The sequence below is a fragment of the Manis pentadactyla genome, chromosome 3 (assembly GCF_030020395.1).
Source record: "Manis pentadactyla isolate mManPen7 chromosome 3, mManPen7.hap1, whole genome shotgun sequence".
Taxonomy (NCBI): domain Eukaryota; kingdom Metazoa; phylum Chordata; class Mammalia; order Pholidota; family Manidae; genus Manis; species Manis pentadactyla.
Genome location: NC_080021.1, coordinates 108,573,290 through 108,594,819, shown reverse-complemented (window position 1 = coordinate 108,594,819; position 21,530 = coordinate 108,573,290). Strand labels below are relative to the sequence as shown.

At 35.9% G+C, this 21,530-nt stretch overlaps 1 protein-coding gene across 3 annotated transcripts in view; it reads right to left on the bottom strand.

Annotated features, from left to right (window-relative positions):
• The window catches only part of PLXDC2 (plexin domain containing 2), a 437,738-nt gene that overhangs the window by 182,805 nt on the left and 233,403 nt on the right, over positions 1 to 21,530 (bottom strand). For all 3 annotated transcript variants that reach the window (XM_036880911.2, XM_057498266.1, XM_036880912.2), the window contains exon 4: positions 7,481 to 7,550. In XM_036880911.2, coding sequence (XP_036736806.2) covers positions 7,481 to 7,550 — 70 coding nt within the window. The remainder of the gene's footprint in view (positions 1 to 7,480; positions 7,551 to 21,530) is intronic.

Genomic DNA, 21,530 nt, shown 5'->3' with positions numbered 1-21,530 from the left:
ATACTATGTCTCAGCTTCAGGGCCACAACAGTTGAAGTGAGAACAAAATTTTGAGCTGTTTTCCCATTTTACCTACTGTTTTTCTGTGAAATGTTAAAAATAGGAAAAGATCCTGAAAATAAAGGTGAGCACTGAAATAAGACGTACACCTCAAGAAATCTGTCCCTGAATTCAAAGGCGAAACATCACATAATACATTTAACTAAACAAATATTTAATTTTGCAGCTGTGGTTGGGCCATCAATACATTTCCAAGTTAAATTATTAGCAATTGAGCAAACCTCAAGTCTGTGAAAGAAAACCTGGATGTGGCAGGGGGAATGCCCACCTCCATCCCTCATCTTACCATAACTTTATGCTTTGGTGACTCATCCTTAAAGTTCTTGTTATGCAAAGGGCATAATAAGAACACAGAGGCCTGCTGATTGTAAGAAGGCTGGTTTTGCAGTTATGACCTATGATATCACAGTTAGAGAAACATTTCAAGATTCTTCTTGCATTTCTAAATTTTTTAAGACTTTTAGAAAGAGCCATGGAATGTCAGCATTGGAGCTCTTTAGGGGAGATTCTGCACTGCGGTTAGAGATGTCAGCTATACCCCTGTTGATAAAGAGGACACCCCAAGTCATCTCTATGCTATTATACCTCCCAGGATTAGCCGTCTTTAAAAGGAGCAGTTAAGTCCCTAAACACCCCATGAACTATGGATCATGCCATCAAAGAAAACAATAAGCAAACTAACAAGCAAAACGTAGCTTTACAGAGAAAGTATTTTGAAAAAAAATAAAAGAGAAAACTAAATATAAAGAAGTATAGCAAAAATCATACATATTTTTTGTAGTACATCTTTTTATAGTAACAATCATACATGCTATTTATGTAGCATTTTCTATGAAATAAATATGAATAATATTTAGTAGTTAATTTAATCTCGACAACAATCCTTATGAGCTAGGTACTTTCATTATGCTATTTTACAGATTGGGAAACTGAGGCAAGAGAAATTAAGTAATCTGCTGAAGATCACAATAGCTATGACAGGTTTGAGTTAAGAACCCACACAGTCTGATTTGAGAGTCTATTTACCTGAACTTAGACTGCTTCTCCAAGAAAATGAATTTCAATGGCTGGCTTTGGTGGAAATTGAGAGTGCTCTTTTAACTTACTCCTGAAATGGTCATCATCCAAAGTTAGTCTTGTATTGCACTTATTTTTTCCCCTACTTTTCTAGCACTGGACAATGTTACAGCAGCTGCTGTATGCTGCCACTTCATTAATTAAACAGAGTCACCTAGACTGTTTTGAATCGGATGATGTTATTTGAGCTTCTGCATAATATTGTTATTTATCTGAAAGAATTGATGGAGTGACTAAAAAAGGATGTAAGCAAAATACTTGTTGTCAGTGCTTCAAATGTAGTCTGGATCCACAAGAGGGCAAACAGCACTTCCCAGAGGCAAAGGTCCCTAGGTGAATGACCAAGCACCAGAGACGGGCAGACTCTGTGACTATTATGGCAACCGAAGGGGCAGAATCTGGAGAATCTACTTTTTGCCCAGATTCTCATCCCGGCTGACTAACCTTCCCCGACTCCTGCCCCCAGTCATGACTTACCACCATGTACCAATGGTCCTCTCTTTTTCATTTTTCTACAACTGTCCTCCTTCCTTCTACTCACTTTTGTGCCTGTTTTTTTTCTTGCTTATTCCTATTGACTCAAGTCTTTCTCCTGGGTGGCCCCTCCCTATTGCTCTAATCTCCATCCATACTTCCCAGGGAACCAGTGTTAATGAAAAAGGACGTGTTGGTACAGAGGAGCAACAAACAGGCTTGTGAATCTGTGGTTCATAAAGCCACAGGGAAACGAAATGCAGTATTGTTGTTCAGTCTGCAACATCTGCTGGACACTAGACAATTTGGGGAAGAGCAAATTCTCCAGGAGGACTGCTAAGATGAACTCATAATTTCAGAGGTATAGAGAAGAAAATCATTTAGATACAGCAAGCAGACACACACAATTTATCTTTCTGTCCAGGAATCCTCAAGACGTGAATTTGTTAAATTAGTGACCAAACTGGAATGGATTTACTTTTATCCGGAATCGATCCCTTCAGTACCTTCCCTTCATGCACCAGACCTCCAGATACCCATAATCTCTGCTCTTTGTTAATAATAATAACAATCATAATAATAAAGACAAATTAACTCCATCCACTTTTTCACTAGATTCAGAAAGTTAATGGATGCATCGTTCTGTTGTTGAGGTTATATACTTGAAAGACAATGATGGTGGTATTTATAATCAATAGTCATGAGTAATAACTAACTCTCTTCCATTCTTAAAAGTCTTTCATAATTGTTATTGATTCCCTCTAAAAAGTGTAAAATATTATTGGGGACTACAATTAAAATATTACCATTTGAAAGAACAAAAAAGAAGTTGGAAGACTCTGTAATATACTTCCTGAAGACACAATCAAAAATAGTAATAAGTATTTTATTTAATCTCTTTTATTGGAGATTTAACAGGGGGAAAAAACCCAAATGATTATTGGCCAGATATAGGAAATTAGCTTAAATTTGAATTTGCTATACCAGAGCTGAAAGAGTAACACTTTTTTTCTAGTGGAGGGGAACTAGTGGACTAGGAGGCAGGAGAAAAAGAGAGAAGGGAGATAGTTTACTTTTGCCTATTTGACTTTTTAAAATGTCATGTATTAATTGTTCATATAACATTGATCATTAATATTTTACTAGTTGCCACATGGTAAACAAAAAAATAGATTTAAAATTCAACACCTTAAACTGACACAGTGCTGTATGTCACTTATATCAATAAAACTGGAAAAAGAAAAAAGAAAGGTATGTCAAGTAGGTTTCCCAATAAAACTGCTTTTATACCCTGAAAAAATAATGCTAAACAGTTTTTTTATTAAGTCTCCCACTAGAAATTCAAGTAGGGCAAATTTTCCATATAATCAAGGTAAATAATAGGTGTTCATCATTATCTTTTTAATTCAGGTCATCTTTGATACCTAATCTCATGTACTACTGCCTGAAGTTCCACATACTACTTTAATTATGAATCAGCATCTGTTTACATACTTAAATTTTGGGGCCAAGATTATCTAGGTAACATCGACTTTACTCTTCCCCATTATTTAAAGTGGCTCTTACCCCTGCCCCTAACCCATGCCACCTTTTATCTCATCATAGTTATGTGTACCCAGGACAAACTCATGAAAAAAGATCATTACTAGTAATGATCACAACAATTAAAAACCAAATCTTCAAGCTGAAATCTACTTTTTGAACCACTTAAAAGATCACCTTAGCAGCCTAAATAATAAAAAAGAACCAAAGTATTCATATAGAAAGAAAAAAAGGGAGTATGATATGTAAACAACATAAGTTAGTGGTGCCATTAATGGAAATATTTTTATGAAATAGACAGAGGACTAGTTTTTTAATGCTTGATTTGTATTCTGAAGTACTTTTTAAAATAGAAAGATAAATGAATGCTTTCAGATCTGTTACCAGTGAGCCAGAAAATAAGACGGTATTTCCAAATTCATTTTGAGCACTAGCTGTATGGATGATTGAAGCTTTTGAAAATTAAAATGCTTAATAAGCAAAGATTCATTTTTGTAGTTTATAACTAAATGGCCAGATACTTATTTACATTTTTATCTAGAAACTTGAGTTTACTCCTAATTTAAAAAAACAAACAAAATACACACACACATATATATATATATATAAATACAAAGATGGGTCACCATAATTAATGTATATGTCTGTATTTTTAAACTACTTTCTATTTTGCAATGGTGTTGATCTTAGCAGTAATACATTACCTTTAAATTCATTTCAGTTTTAAACAAATTTATGTCTCTATGAAGAAGGAGAGAGAAAAAGAGAGGAATTTTTAAGGAGGGGTGGGAAACGGGACAACAGTGGGGTAGGAATGAAGGGAATTGTGGTTTGAAATATCCATTTTAGCATCTCACTTTCTTTTTCCAGTAGAAGCAAGTTCAGGAGGAATTGTAGCCACAATTGAAGAGAACTGGCCATCAATAGACTCTCTCTATTCATTTCAGTTTCATGGAAATCTATGTGGCCCTACTTAAAAATCCCAATCCCCAGCCCATTTAAAATGCCCTGCAATCAAACTTTAACCTGATTTGTGGATTCTATTTTTCTTTGAAGTCTTTCATGGTTAACAACTGTTAAATATTTTTAAGGTAATGAAAATTTATCAGGTTGGTCTACCAGGTAATACCTAGTTAATCACAAAAGAGATCCATCAAAAGTCTGGTTTGGAAGTCCTCTTTTAACTGTCCTTAGCTTTATTCACCTCATCCTAAGGGATCCTTTTGACTAGAAACCTTTGTAACTACAACGATTAAACAATTTAAATGATATGTCTTCCACTTGCTCCTCCTCTCTGTCTCCACAGCACCCATCCTAGCTCAGGCACTATAACCCATGAGGAAGTATTGACAACCTGCTGTGATTGTTGTCTTGCCTTCATTCCCCGTCTTAGCCGGCTCTCCACTGCCGAGTCAGGTCAGATCTGTTCTCTACTCAAAGAAACCCAGGGCTTGCTGGGTATCGTCCAAATTTCTAATGGTGAAAGTATTTGATACTGCTTTTCCTACCTCCTCTTCACTAGAATCTTACTTCAACTCTCCATTCAAGATAAACAGATTTACTTACAAAAAGCCCTCCAAATATGCTCAATACAGGTTCAGCACTGTCCTTAGCATGGCATCCTCTTGTCTGGGAGGTCCCTTCCCTCTCCACCATTTTTCAACCTGCCTCTTTGCCTGCTAAAATTCCACCTCTTTTAGGGTCAATGCCAAATGTTGGCTTTTTCACAAACTCAAAGGAATGATCTCCTCTCGAAGCAACCCTCTGCTCCTCCAGCACTGACAGTCAGCCTTCTCTTATTGTTTAGTTACATGCTCCTTCCTCAGATTCTAAGTGCCTGAACAGGAGCCATAGTTTATTCTTTTCTGCATGTACCGAAGTATGGTATACTGTGTCATTCATGTAGATGGGCTCAACCAATGTTGATCAAATAAAATGAACAATAAAAGTGCAAGTATGCTGTTTATGTAATTGAAAACTTTTACAGGAGATTCTAGTTTCATTTTGAAGAAACCCAGGTCAACTGAATTGTCTTGGCTATTCCTCTCTAAGCAGGGTATGGATTTATGTATTCAAGTTCCATGCTGGTGTATTTTAAGTAGAGGAAAAATAAAGATTATATAAGTGCTTTCTTTATAGAAGATAGATCATGCAACAGACCAGATTTTTCACTTATTTTGAGAAATATTTCAAAGGAAAATGGTACTTTGCAGCAGTAAAGATGATATAGCTGTCTGGGGTTTTTTCCTATCAACCCAGCTAAGGGAAATCTTAACTTCATTATGGCTGAATCACTGATATTACTTGGAAAAATAAAACAATCTTAGAAACTGAAAATGCAAAGCTGCCCATATTTTTAAACATAGCTGTGTACAGATTTTAAACAAATATGATTAATAATTCAGTTTTTAAATTTGGTGGAACATTGGTAACCTAAATGTCAGAAAACCCACCTAATGTCAATATTATAAGATAACCATGTTTCTATCATTCTTTAAAGATGGAAGGAGACAGGATGTAAGTCATGACATAAAGAGACAATCTTTCAGCTTCACCTTTCTCCATTCCATTCAATCCTTCAACACATTAATTAAGTGCCTAGGAAAGCCTTGCACTGTACTAGCACAGAAATGCACAGTTTGCTCAAAAACACAGTTCCTTGTGTGAATTTCACTTATATATTATATATAGCCCTTCTTTTGCACAAAGTGTAATAGTTTCAGAATTGAAGCCATTTGTTGTCCTTAAAACCAGCTCTTCTGCTTCAGTTTGTAATTTTTGCTAATAGCATCATTTCTTTCCCTTGTTTTGAAGCCACAGAATCACCAAGGCCCCAGTATGTGTCACATAAACTGTTGCAACACTCTTTCAGTTATACGTTCTAACTCTGATCTTTTTATAATTTAAGGCTTTACACAAATGTTTAGATTTAGCTTCTTAAAGTTTATTACTTTTCTAATTTAAGGAGTAGAGACTGAAATTGACTCTTGAGGCAGTATATAAAACTGCTCCAACCTACTTTTCTTATCTTAATATGCCACATTTTTTATAAACCTGCCCTCAGCTTCACTCAAACTATATTTACTATCCTAAACACACCCCAACCATCCTCTTCTGTATATTTACTCTTCTACCCTATGACCTATTCTTCCTTCCCTACACGACCACAGAAATTGTGACAGCCTTCACAACATATGTTTAGTAACTTCCACATAACATCTGAAAGGATTCTCATGTATGCTTGAGCTTTATCACTCCTGGAAACCCATATCTCTTCATTTGTATTTTCTAAAGAACTCTCACATTCTGCTTCACCTTGTCTAATAGTCACTAGTCTATACAATCCCAAGGCAGAGGTAGTTTCCTTTATGTTGCTCAAAGAACATTTATTTTCTTGTTGATATTTCTGATTACAAATCTCTTCTTAGGAATCCTACATATCTTCTAAGTCTTATATTAAAATATGTCAAGAGTGTTTAACATGGCTCCCATACCATCCAGAAGAAGATCTTCCAGTGAAGGAGAGGGGATCTGAGGACGGTGGATGGGGCCTCAGGCAGGGGCATTTCTTGGGATTTTCATCACACCTGTAGATTTCTTTTAACTTGCTTCTTTACTTGATCTTCTACTGTTAATGTTTTTTCTTACTCTTCTTTCTCTGTCCCTCTGTGTTAGGCCTACAGGATACTTTCTCTAACATTTTGCTGATCTCTGCTAGTAGCACTCAAGGTTTAAATTTTTCTGACTTCTGAGTTATTCTATAAATGATAATTGCCTTTCTAGGGTATTGCTAATCTCTAAACTAACCTTTGAAGTTGGTAGAGAAAAATAAAACTAAACGAATACCAGACTTTAGTGTTTGTTTTTAAAACTCTCAAATGAGTTGCCAGTCAACATAGGTGGCATTGAAGGAAAAAGAAAACCCAAATAATCAAAGCTACTATACATGTGGTTGTATCTGAGTGTGAATGTTTATTTATACCTATCAATCAACTACAGGCATTAAAAGAAAAGGAAGATGTTTATCAACTTCCTTAGGGTCTTTTTTTCCTAGTTCCATTCCCATTTGTCTAGTCCTACAGTGAATTTAAACTTGGAAGGAAAGCAGAGATGAATCTAACATGAAAATTGTTATAACTGCATTTTTTCTGCTGAAAAGTTTTTCCAATAGCCATACTTTTTCTTGGGTTTTTTTTATACATGACTATGTGACAGAAGACAATGGTTTTCCCAATAAATGTCCCTCTTGAAATATGGAGTAAATTAAAAATAATGACTTTAGTGAAACTGTAGATTATTTAGGGTGAATGGGTAGAAAGCCACTTACCCCCAGTTGCCACAGTGATTTCACGTAGGAAATGGCCATAAAATGGAAAATCGAAGGACAGATTCACTCTCTGCAAGGAACAACAACCAGAAAAGAAAATCAATAATGTGCATAATAGTATATATAAAATGAAAAGCCTTCTATTTTTTAAAAAAATGGTGGTTCTACTTTGCACCACTATTATTGCAGTTGACTTCTATAACCTGAACCCTGGATGAAAATAAAGGATTTTTTTTGTGGCAATTAAACATTTGAAGTATGTGAAAAGAATAAAGTTGGGCTGTTGTGGTCTGTTAGTCTATTCTTTGCTTAAAAAGGGAATCTGGAAGTTTCAGTGCTGAATCAAGCTACTCTGTCTAACATCACCATTGCCTTTTAGTTGTCTGCTACAAATCAGTTAGGCTATTGTGATAAGCAATTCATGTCAGAGTTCTTTTTAGTTTGATTAGTCTTCCCCAGAAGTGGAGAGCATGTTTTTATGTTAAATTTTACTGAATAAAAAAATAAAAAAAATTATTTTACACAATTACATATTCAATTTGTCTTCTGTATATTCTATAATGAAAGGAGATTTGGGGAACAATTTATCTTGCACCATGATCTAAACCTGCAGATATATATATATATATATATATATATATATATATATATATATATATATATTTTAGATGCAATGAACTGTCCAGATTCAGTGTATTATGTCCACTTTTAAAAGCACAGAGTCAAGGAATTAAAACATGCTGGTTACTGGGGAATTTAACCAGTAATTTATTGGTTATTATTCCTTTGAATAGAGGAAACTTGGATGGATTTAGGGATTTAGGAAGAAAGCTCATAAATTTTGCCCCTCTATTTTATAAAAAGGAGGCTAAAACTTTGGTTGTGTGTGTGTGTATATATATATATATATATGTATATGTATGTATTTGTGTGTGTACATATAATGTTATATATTATGTATATTTTATATATATATCATTTGTAATATATTTGTATCTGCTATTACATTACATACAATGTTTATACAATGTCTCAGTATGGTATATATGTAATATAGTATAATAACATTTTAACAAAAAACACAAGCAAAACAAAGAAACAAAAAAACCCTAGATTTTTTTTGTATGTTTGAAATGATATGAACCAGATCATTATTATTAGGCAAGAAACAAGAAAAACAGTGAGTTGTAGTAACAAAGGTGATCAACTGAAATAAAAGGATCCATAGAGAAATTAATTAGGTCGTTTAGAGATTAACATCACGTACAAATGTAGTAAAAGGCTATTATGTTAAAATACAACAATCTTTATATTATATCTCTCCCAATATACAAACTTTTTAAAAATAGAGAAGTAGATCTAGATTGAATTTAGCTCTTTCCAATTTTGCAAGTGATTGCTTTTTCGTACCCATCAGGGATTTCTAATGACTTATTTGGCATGAAATTAATCATTCAAAATTTATAGTAACTTTTGAGTAGGTTTTTTCCCCCTTTTTAATGAAAGCTGCACCTTCAGAAAGGGTTTATCATCATTTTTATTTTAGGCGGACCAATGGGAACAACAAAACCCACTTTCACAGCACTAGCTGAAACGAGTAGTTACTAATAACCCTAAAACAGAAGCTTCAATGGCAAAATCACGTATATAAATAGGATGTCAGAAAATAATTTTATAAAGGCACTTGCTGTAGTATATTGCTCTCTATCATTCTAATTTATTACCAGGCTGATAAGCAAATTGGTGGAATTTATAGCCCTTTGGCATTCTCACTTCTGGAATAGAAGTTTGGTTTAAACATGTTACTAACAGTCTCTATCAATTACTACCAGAGATGAAACAGAGGAATATGACACTCATTTTTTGCCACAAGGATTTCAACATTTTTAGAATTAGAGTGAGATACATAAATATGTAAGTTAATGACTTTTTGAGAAGCAAGTAAGTTCTCCAGAAAAATTTGCTAATATATCGTCCTGAAGAGCAACATCTGTGTTTGAAATGCTTCTCTGTGTAAATGGCCAATTCACCTTAGTTATCACCATGACAGCCTCACATGATAAGGACCAGAAATGGTAATATAGAAAGGTGCTAACTTCTCAATAATTACAAAATCCATCTACTTCTCTGCAGGTACCACTGACCCCTTCCCCAAATGTAGGTCGCTATTATTGCAAGACCTTCCTCATAAGTTTCTTGGCTCCATTTCCCCTAGAATTCAATCTCCATACTATCTAACATAGCACTGCCCCACTTCAAATCATTCAATCTGGACCCCTACTGTCCCTGGAGTAATGCCAACATAGTGGAAATGAGTTCTAAAGCCTCCCACTAACAGGCCCTTGCTTCCTTAAGATTTTCCCTTTATGTTCTCTGCTCCAGACAGCCTTCTAGAAAATCTTTCAGTGCCTTGAACCTGCCACATTTGGCTCTGGAACTCCTGTGTGATGTCTGTTCTGACTCTGATCGCTATAGTCTCACAGTTATGGTCAGTCATGGCTTCCATTTCTTTATTCCATTTCCATATTCTTTAAGCCTTGGCTTAGTTTGGTTGATACCCCAAATACCAACTCTGACCAAACAGATAATTTGTTTAGAAGGTGATTCTGGGAAGCATTTGCTAAAGAAAGTATGAAAGATGAAACAAAGAGAAGAGAAACACCAGTAATCATTACATTATTGGGCATGTTACCACTACAAACAGGTCTCCTCTTGGAGACCCTATGAGAAATAGTTGAGAAAACATGCCTCAGAATCATTTCATTGGAGGACAGGAAGCTGGGATATTTATGCACAGCTCCCACCTCCAAATGTCCCTGGGGGTGGTTAATTCCTCCCTTTCCCTAGACCATCCTTGCTTGCAACCTCAGAGCAATTGAGCTGGGTCGCTGCTATGTTAGGAACTGCTTCCCACATATCAGATGACCTCAGGGGCAGAAGGGATGTGGGACAAAGCATCACCGGGACAGCTAAGGGGCACATCCTCAGAGTCCCACCTGACTTCCTAGCTTAACCTAGACTTCCACTATCTCACCTACCATTCTCTATATAACATGCACACATAAAGCAGCTGTGTAATAAGGTTCAGATTATAGCTGCTTCAAAGTTACACTAACTCAGCATCAAGGTGGTTAAGCATAGCCCAAGTGGGAAACTAGAATTTGAACCCAGGTTAGATAAGACAACAAAAGCAATGTTCTTAATTACTAAGATACTAAAAATAAAGTGATAAGAACCACACTTAAAGGCAAATTAAAAATATGTATTATTATCCCTCAACACACACACACACACACACACACACACACACACACATACACAAACAAAAAGGCTCTAAACATAAACAAAAACAAGCACTGGAATATCTTGGAGTGCCTTGAAGCTTAATGATTATCTATTAATGATATCCAATATAATTAACTGTGGATAATTGGATCATTTGTCTCAGTATGGTATATAGAACAGGCACTGGGGGAACTGGAGGAAAGTTGTGTGTTTCTTCATTCATCCCTCTGGCTAACAATCATTTACTCAACACCTCCTATATGCCATGCACTAAATCAGGCAGAGGGTAAAACATTTAATACATCCCACCCAGCTCCTTCCTTCCAGGAGTTCACAAAGTGGTAGGGAAGAGCATCCCATAGGCGTAAATAGTAGGACCAAGAGAGGAAACCTAATTCAGAGGACACAGCACTGAAACTGATTCTTTAAAGAACTACTGGAAGTTAATGAGAACTTTAGGCATGGGAGTGAAAGGGGAGGCTCAGAATGTATATAGAAAATAAAACTGGAAGGACTGTGTGGCTAATTGAACTTAACAGGCAGGAGTGAGGGAGGGTAGTCTAGAAGAAAGGACAGGTTTGTAGCTGGGTGACTGGTCCACAGCTCCACCAAATGAGATGATGAATAAACGAAGAGGAGCTGTTCTGGGTAGGTGTGAGAAGACTCACTGTGCCACTAATTAATTATGTATCCTTGAACTACACAATAAAAAATAAATAAAAATGACCCAAAATTGTATGTGCAATAAAGATTTCTTCTGTCACCAAAAGAGCTAACAGAATCCAGGACATTGTAAACAAAAGGAAACACTGGTATAATTACTATATTACTTGGACATTATCCTATTTTGTATCTCATCCCTCAAGAAATATTGAACTTAAAAAGGAAAAAGCATTCAGGAAAATTGTCCTGTTAGGACACAGTAAATTAATTAGGAGTCTGGGCATGATACAAAGTAAAAGCTCAGAAGTGGTACTTTAAAGAGCATGAGTAACAAATATAATCAACTGAATTTGCTATTTTCCTACACTCTGTGGAAAGGAGTGAACTATCTGAAAGAAGGAGTATGGTTATTTTGAGACAAGTGAAGATAGTATCCTTCTTCATATGGGAGAGGATATGCTTATGAAACATTCTCTGAAGAGCTTTTAGAAATATATAAATAGATTCCAGATGGTCTGGTGCAAATTTATGACAGGTATAACCATATATGACTTTGACCTTTAAAACCACGCCATGTCCTCCCATAAGATGCACCATTAAGTCACTTTGGGAACATACCAACGGACTGAATCAGGGTCAGACTCCTGATTTCTAAGAGCATCCACACCTCTTATTGCCTCTTTTATGTATTTTTTAATGCCTATTGCTGTTTCCTGACTAATTATTGTGATCTCTGCTAATTATTTTTTAGTAACATAGGAATTATAATCCTAACACTACTCTGACTTGTTCGCTTATTTCTCAGTGGTACTACAAAGATAAATTAATTAGTCAACGCCTGTAAGACCCTGAAGACAGAAAGCTCCTAATAAGAGTTAAGAATCTGGAGTGGGCATATTTATAATCCAAAAAGCCACTTAAAAAAAAGTCATTAATAAAAACTGCTTTTTGTCTTAAGATTGCCTTTACCATAACAAAGCTACAGTTTTCTGGTTTCCGCAAGTCTTTACCTCATTTCACAAGGCATTATCCTGATGAAGGCAGCATGTGCAAGAAAAATCAGTGGCAAATAAATTTTTAATAATTGCTAGCCTCATGGGTTTATGACAGCAAAGAGTACAAAAAATGTAGGAAGTATCCATTTATTCAAGAATCAACCATGGATTAATCATTAATTTCTGTATACATATTTTAATATTCTATTTTTAATCATTCAAATAACATTTGAGGGACACATGTTCGCATATTGAAACTGTCATATAGGTGGAATGATATTATTATTCTTATTGGCAATGTGAGATTTGTGTTATATTTTCCAATGACAATTTCAAAAAGTAGATCAAATAAATCTCCAGTCATATCATTTTCAGTTTATTTATGTCAAGTATTAATTTTGAGAATTGTAAAACTTAAGAAAAAATACATTTTGCTTTATTTACATGGATATTTCTAGTCATACTGGCTTTTCTCTGAAATAACTGAATAAATTTCCAGTAAGATTTAATCTCTGATAAATAAAAGTTATTGAATAATCACTCTTATTAGTTAACTTTTTAATAGATAAGTATGAATCAATTTAACGTTTAAATTGGTATGTGATATATTTTTCCAGAATGTACAAAATGATTGACTTTCATGAACCTGAATAAGGTCCACATAAAATTCTTCACCTATAAATGCTTAGAATAGATTATCACAGTCTTACTCCTTTAAAACCATGAGACACCATTTTATAATCTTCTTTTAATGGAACTCCATTAAAAGATGAGCTTTATTCTGTAATTTTCAATGGTTCTTTCCTAATTTTTATATATGGTTTTGGAGTCAGAGAAACTTGAAATTATATCCCAGCTTTGGTACTTAGTATCTGTGCCATTTCATAAATCATTTAACCACTTTAAGTCATAGATTTGTTCATCTGTAGTCAAGATATTTCTTTAAGGGTCATGGTAAAAATCAAAGGACCAAATTACACCTGGACCTTCACTAGTACTGAGCCAATGAAGGTTATTATTACATTATGTACATGAAGGTGTCTAGCATAAAATAGCTCCTTAAAGCCTGTCCCCTAAATAAAGATAGTTCCTCATTTGATTCCTAATGAATAGCTGGAAATAATTTGATATATGTTTTCTCGAACACCAATGCAAGTACCTTGCTTTTCTAATAGAATCATCACATTAGGTATTAAGCTTCTGAGCAATGTTATGATGCTCTAATGTTTGTTATATTGAAATAATCATAAAGTCATATTGTATTTACTGTTAGTAGAATAGAATTAGCATTTAATATATCAGACGTTATGCTAATTATTTTGCCTGTACTTTAGCAAGTATGAATGCTCAAATTAGAAGGTGAAAGTAATATGAGAAACAGGATATTTGTATAGTTATAAAGTAGCAAAAATGTACTTAATAATTAGTGACTTTATAGTGAAGAAACAAATTCTGACAGACATCACCCTAAGCAGGTGATTAGTCAACATCACCAGTAATGAGATAATCTGACATCATGTACCTCCTGATATGATGGACAATGAGGGACAAAATACCATTCCTGTGGTGTTCTTGCCAAAAGCGAAGACCTGTGTTTAATGATGAAGAAACATAGACAAACCCCAAATCAGGGATATTGTACAATGTAACTGTCCAATACTCTTCAAAACTGTCAAGTTCATGAAAGACAAAGAAAGATTGAGGACCTGTCATAGACCGGAGGAGCACTGAACACATAAATGCAATGTGAGTCAGAATTGGATTCTAGGTAGAAAAAAAGAATGGTCTGGGGACAATGGACAAAATATGAGTAAGGCCTATAGATTAGAACCAATGTTACTTCCTTGGTATGGATAATTGTATCATGAGTACAAAGGTTTAACATGTGGGAAAGCTTGGTGAAAGGCAAATGGGAACCCTTTCAGTAATTCTTGAAAGTTTTTTTTTTTTTTAGTATGTCTGAAATTACTAAAAGAAAAAAAACTTTACAAGAAAAGGACAAGGACAAGTAATGAGTTCAAACCACTAGAAGTATAGAGCCAAGATTTCAATCCACTTATAAGACTCCAAGTGAGTCTTGACTACTGTCTCCTTCTTTTTGTATCAGTTGATTCTTTTCCTACCTGTCATCAGACCTTCCATAACTATGTTTTCTACCTGGAACCCTTAATATTGTCAATCATTCATGTTTTTGTTCTTAGTAGACTAACAGTTTTCTTTAAAATGTGATCACAGTGAAACACAGTTAAAATGCTCCCAGATGCATAAAGCCAAAGTCACAAAAAAGAGAAAAATCTGAAGAAGGTACAGAGTAGTCTTCTCAGATGAAATGTACAGAATCACAGGGTCAGACTAACAGCATGCAATGCTAGGCAGAGCATAGTGAGCCACACACCACTGAGGCATAAGAGCAACACGGCAGGTCCCTTACTACCTGAGGGTGGGCACAACCTGAACTACCTTCATTGCATTTCTTGGGTTCAGGTGCTTCCATGTCTTACCCTCCAAAGATAGATCAAGGGGCCTATTTTCTAAACTTATAGAACATTTATTTTCTTTGCTATAATTCCATTGGTAATTGCTTTTCACTGGTTTATATCCCTATTTAACTGAAATCAATTCACTTTTAAAAGTAATATAAACTGAGTGATAAAAATATGAGTATATGCATATGTGTGTATGTACATATAGATAGAAAACTTAAAGTTGACAGATTTCCAACTTAAGCTGAAGCAACACTAAAGTGAGAAACTGGACTACAGAGAGGCACATACTGTGTACAGCAGCAATGCAAACTTCATTTAACACACCCTAAAGCAAGATCCTGCTTCTAGGCCATAAATGAGCTGAGAATATTCTGGAAATAAAATAGTTGCACAGAACAGCATAATTCATAATGCTTTTACCATGTAGGAATTTTTTTTTTTAATGGAGTTTTACCTGACTCTCACACCCTGGGAGGAGTGGACAGGACATGGATCATTAATCCAATGATGGAAACACTGGAAACCTAATTAAAAGATCAAAATGTTCATGGAAAGTGGTGAATCAATATGTAAGTATACGGACAAGGGACTGGCTACTCCTTTTAGAAATAAAACCCATCAATTTTGAATTGATTTTCTGAGTTAGAAATCCTAACTGCTTCAGCACTTTTCTCATAATGGAACTGAGAACTTAATTAACCATGCATATTAATGACACTCTGCATGGGACTAGTCATAAATTAGAAAACAAAACATAAACATTTTATAGTTATCTGATGTTTGCTCATATGAACTTGAGATTCAGTTCCCAGCAAACACTTGGAGTACAGTAGCTTGCCTATACTTGCATGTTTTGAGAATTATTCAAATCAGTTATGTGAATATTTATCATTCAGGCAGGATGCTGAGCGACAGACTGTTCAAGGGCACAGAGAAAATATAATGGGATTTTGTAAAGGAGTCCTTGGAGGGTAGGCAAGGGGAAGGTGAGAGCCAGGAGAAGCCACTTCTGCATTTTCACACCTTTTTAGAAGCAAGGCAGTGAATTCCGCCCGGCCAGGCTTCTAAAGCTGGTGGTGCACATAATCTCTTAGGGTTCTTGTCAAACTACAAATTCCAATTCAGGAGGTTTTGGATTGAAGTGGCTGAAATGCTGCATTTATAAAAAGCTGTCAGGGCTGCTGATTCTGCCCCAGGAAACCCACTTTGGGCAGCCTGGCTTTGTCATACAAGTGTTCTTTGAAACTCTAAAACCATTGCTTTAAGGAAACTTTCGCAAGCATGAAATGGGTTAAAAGGATAAATAGACTTGATTCTAGATCACATCACCTCTCTTCACTTGGTAGCACTTGGCACTGGCTTGAAATTCTCCATTTCAGGAACTGAAGCATAAAGGTACATGCTAGCCAAGCACCTTTAAAGCAATGATTTGCAAAACTTCTTTGTAGCTCCAGTACACCTGAGGGCAATGCTATTTTGTTACTTCCTTAACCAGTGAGCCTCAAACAGGGCAGGGAGGAAACATACCTGTGAGTTTATCCTCTGCAGTTTGAAAAGGCCCTCCCTTGATTTGGTTGATTACAATCTTTCCTCCTTTCCCACCAGTGGAAAATAACTGTTTTAAAGTCAAAGGTTTGCATGATGACTGTTAGTGTCAATGTAATAGACATCCGTAACACTGCCAGCTACTGGGCTAAGCACTGTACCAATCAATGTTAAGTCATTTATCCTAATGCCAAATTTAGGTACTCTTATCATTCCCATTTCACACATGAAAAAAGTGATTAACAGAGAGTAAATAACATGCTCAAATCACCTAGCTAGTAGCTGGCAAAGTGGGAACTCAAATCCCGGCAGCTGTTTCTACATTCATATGTTTAAACACTATATCAAGCTACCCTTCAACTGACATGTTAAGATTTGGAATTCAATGCAGGCAAAGTTCATTCGAAGAGTGACTCAATATTCAAAACTTGATTACAGGTTGAAATTGAAATTTAGGCCAAGTTCATTTTTAATTCTTCATCCCCCTCTGCTAACTTCTTTTAATTTTGTATTTGGAAATAACTTCAAATTAAAGCTACAAAAATAATACAAAGAGCACCGTATATTGTTGATGCAGATTCACTAATTTTTAACATTTTGCTGCATTTACCTATTTCTGGATTTTTCGAAAGCTATGTAAATCAATGCCTCTTAACACAGCTTCCCAGAGCTGTTCCCTTACGATGCCCTACCTATATCTACACTTAACCCTGCAGGTGATCAGGACACAGGAGCTTTATGTTGACCTATTTATCAGGAGTGAACCTTCACTTATTTGGCATTGCTTCTCAGACAGCTCCTGCATGATAAGAAATTTCTGGCAATTTATCATAAACTAAGAGGGACTAAGGCATTTCACTTTTACTCTCACTGGCATTTTAACAGAGCACCTATAGTAAAGAAAGAAAGAGATACCCACTTTCTGGGGCTGTAGTTCCAGGCACTGCCTAAGTTCTGAAGGGAAGACCATTTATAAATACACCATGTGAGATCTTGACTATTTTTCTAGGGTAATCATACAGCACCTAAGTGATAGGCTATAATTTGGTAAGAAAACAGAAAAATAAAGATATTGAAAATAGGTATAAAAATATTTTTAAAAGACACTAAAATACTAACTTTTATTTTCTGTAATTAAAGATTTTTCACAAGAATTAAGCCTACTTCTTTCAGTGGTAAATCACTCTTCAGGAACACTATACTCCACTCCATTTTTAATTCTGTTAACTTTCCTGTGTTACATTTCCTTGCAAATGAGTCATGTGAAAGCTTTATCATTTAATAACTTCAGGAGAAGAATATATTGTGCACTCATATTATATAAAATTAACTGCTGTTGAGTCTTTATGGGCTCATGGAGAAATCTCAGAGAAGATGATCAAAAATAGGTTGGAGAAGAAAATCTAGGATGAAAGACAGATGTAAATGGACTTATTTCTTCTAAGAGGGTTTCACAGAAATCTCAAGTGTTTGCCTCCCTCATGACTTTAAAAGCTGTGGAGATATTTCTCTAACTAGAATTGTCTTACAGCAATCACAGGCAACAGAGAATGTATAAGATTACCTCCTATGACTCTAATTTTATAGAAAGAATGGTGTCTGTCCAAAAAAGAAACATGGGGAAAAAAGATGAAATTTAACTGAAATATGATGAACTCAAGGTATGATTTTTAAAAAAGAAGGTATGCTCTCGCTCTTGAAAACTAAGGCTTGTTGTTGCATAAAAATTGATCAGTATAGGTTTTGTAAGGCTGCTACCTTCAACGATCTCCAGAGCCCCTCCCATGTCTAAAATTTGGGTTCTAGACTCAGGAAGGGTGTAAGGGTGGCTTAAAGAATTAGTAATATCCATCTATTCACATAAGTGTATCAACAAAAGGTGTATACTAACCTCATTATATGAGATGGGTCTAAGGAACCAGATAGAATCTGGGTCACAGGAAAGGGAATAGATCCTTCCATGTACTTACTGGCTTTGAGGCAGGTGGACCCACTCATTTCCCAGGCATGCAGAGGAATCAACTTTCTTATTCCCATCTCATGTTAGTTTTGAGGAATGAAACAAAGATAGGCCTTTATTTTCCATAAACTACCCTCAATAATACTTTGTCAGGACAGAAGAGAACTATTATCAAAATTGATAGGTGATTAAAGCATAATAATAATTGTAAAATGAATTACTTAAATAAAAATTAAGTTAAAAGACATGTGCAGCCACTCATCCCTGTCTGTTATTAAACTAGAGGAAAATCCTATGAACAAAGGCAAGCAAGGCCAAGTTGTTGACAAACTGTGGGTCTTACTTGAAATGAAGTAGCTCAAATAACAGAATGTGCCAAGTTTATTCAACTAGTCAAAATAAAAATAAAAGGAACTTATTGTTAGACACTGTGAACAAACTCAGGCAAAACTGTGTGGTCACCAAAACAGCCTAATAGAGATAGCAGGTTAAATTGCCTTTTGAGTTAATCATTTAGAAAAATAAGCACTTATCAACAGATTTTCTGAGGCACAGGAAAAATGAAATCGTGCAATATAAGAAAACAACTGACAAAAGTCAGTTGGCATTCAGATTTAGCTCTGCCAATATCAACATTATGTAAATGTAGGACCAATGGAATGCTAGTTGAAATGATGTTCTTTTCCTGGGGGTAAAAATAAAAAATTTCCAGAAAACTTAATTTTCTTAAATGCAGGTTTCTGTATATATTCAGTGTCTAAGGATGTCCACTACGGACAGTCCAATTTTTGAAATTTAAGAAAATCACCACATCCAACACCATACAAGTATGGGTAAAAATCAAAGTATTTCCAGAATCTTTTGCCTGGCGTTAGTTCACCTCCATATCAAAGATATTTCCAAGGGGTGAAAGAAGTACATCTCGATACCAATAGGAAATTACAAGGAGGAGGGAGGGCACATCTGGACCAGAGAGTTTGTGTGGGGTCCCTTTTTGCAGCAGGGTTGTAAGAGACACAGGTCGGCAGAAGTGGACGACTGCTTGTTAGCAATAAACACATATCTCTCACATTACTTCTCCCTTTGACAGATTTCAGTTTCAAAAGTAATTTGTCCTGACTGGGAAAAATATTTTACCCTGGGAGTCGGCAGGACCTCTGAACCCAAAATCTGTCTTCCTGGGTATGACTATTGGGCGGGCTGCCCCTAGATATGGTGGGGAGATACCCAGCACCCCCACAGTGGATAGTGGGGAGGCCCCAGTGGCTGCAGCGGTAGATGGTGAAGCTTCTCCCGGGAGCTTCCAATCTGTGGGGCTTCCAATTGGGTAGCCCCTAGTGGGGAATTGGTCTAGGGTAAAGTACTTCCTGGTGGGGGGGCTTCCCCACAGCTGGGGAAGAATGGAGGCACCAGAAGCTGTGGAATTAGCCCTCCATGAGACAGAAGACTGCTTAGAGGCCCTGAGTGGCCATGTAGCAGCCAAGATTGTGGGATGTCTGTTTTTTGAAATAGTGGAAAGGGTTATCGAGGAGACTATGGCAGCAGAGAGACACATTACGCATCGGCTGGAAGCGCTGTGTGATGATCTATGGGATTCCCTTAAGAATGAAGACAGTTATTGAGAAGACAGGTCATGCTCCTGGAAGATACATTAGCAGCAAGGGAGGAGGCAGCAGGAGAATCTACGATTCAGGAGGCCATTGGGGAAGGGAAGAAAGGAAAGGTGCCTTCAGCCCTGGAGATGGTAAAGGAGATGTCAGGGGAGGATAAGGGGGTGGGGCCAAGTGCCACACTGTTGCCCAGGCTACCGCCTGGCATTTCCATATCAATAGGTGTTTTCAAAGGGTCAAGAGAAGAGGTCCATCTCCATATCAGCTGGCGAATACAAGGGGTAACTAGGGTAACAAGGGCTTATCTGCACCGGGGAGAGGTTGGGTGGGGTCCCTTTTTGCAGACAGGTTGTGAGAGGCGCAGGCGAGCAGAAGTGTATGACTGCTTATAAGCAGTAAATGGGTTTTTCTCACTTTATTTCTCCCTTTGACTGATTTGGTTTCAAATTTCGGTAATTTGCCCTGGGCTGGGAAAGTACTTTCCCTCCAGAGTTACACAAATTTTGCCAGAAATCTTACCTGAAATATGACAGAGAGCGAGCAGCACTTCATTTTTCTGGGGTTTCTTATATAAAGAAATAATCTTCCTCCCAACATATAGAAAGATATGTTTTTTTTAAGGCTAAGAATGTGTTTATGTTTGGCAAGGAACACATTGGCAACTTCTTAGCAAAAAAAATGATATTTTCTATATAATTTTATAATTGTATTATCTTGTAATACAGATATAAACATGTAGGTACGTATGTATCTATCAAGAGAGACTCAGAGAGTACTTAGGAATTAACATATTTGGGATGATTTTGTTCTTGTAAAGAGTTAGGATTTACAATGCCTTATAATCTCATTTTTATTTGATATTTCCAGTGTCCTTTCATATCTATTTCATTTTGATTCTCAAAATATCACTGGAGAGTAGTCAAGACAGGCATTTCTTCCCTTTCTTGCAAGTTATAAAGTGAGAAGCAGAGAGAACAGAACCCAAGAAAATGAGTTTTGGAGCCACATTTCATAACTTCTATAACCCTGGATTTCTTCTATCAGAACAATGGTAATTCTTTGGAAGTTGTGAATCAGAATTCCATAAACTGTGGTTTCAGAAGGCAATGTAATTCTAATTTGTCTGGTTGTTGACTGAAACTTTGTGCGCTGCAATAAATTAAATAATACGGATGTAGAAGTACAGAAGAAAATGTCAAAATTGTCAAATTTGAAGATCTACATTGAGGGAAAGAAACAAGTCCAGACTGATTCCTAGGTGTGCAGTTAGAAACTTCTAGATCAGTGCGACTTTGAATAAAGGACGGAAAAACCTAAAGAGTGCCAGTATTTGAATACAAAGTGCTTAGCTCATTGTTTGCCGTATGGTAGGGAATTAAATAAATTATCCATTCTTATTTATCTAGGAATATCTCCTTCTTTTAATTTGTCAAAAGTAAAACTAGGTTTTAACATCTGCTTTTGTGTAATAATGACTTAAGAAATGTTATTGAAACCAAAAATGAC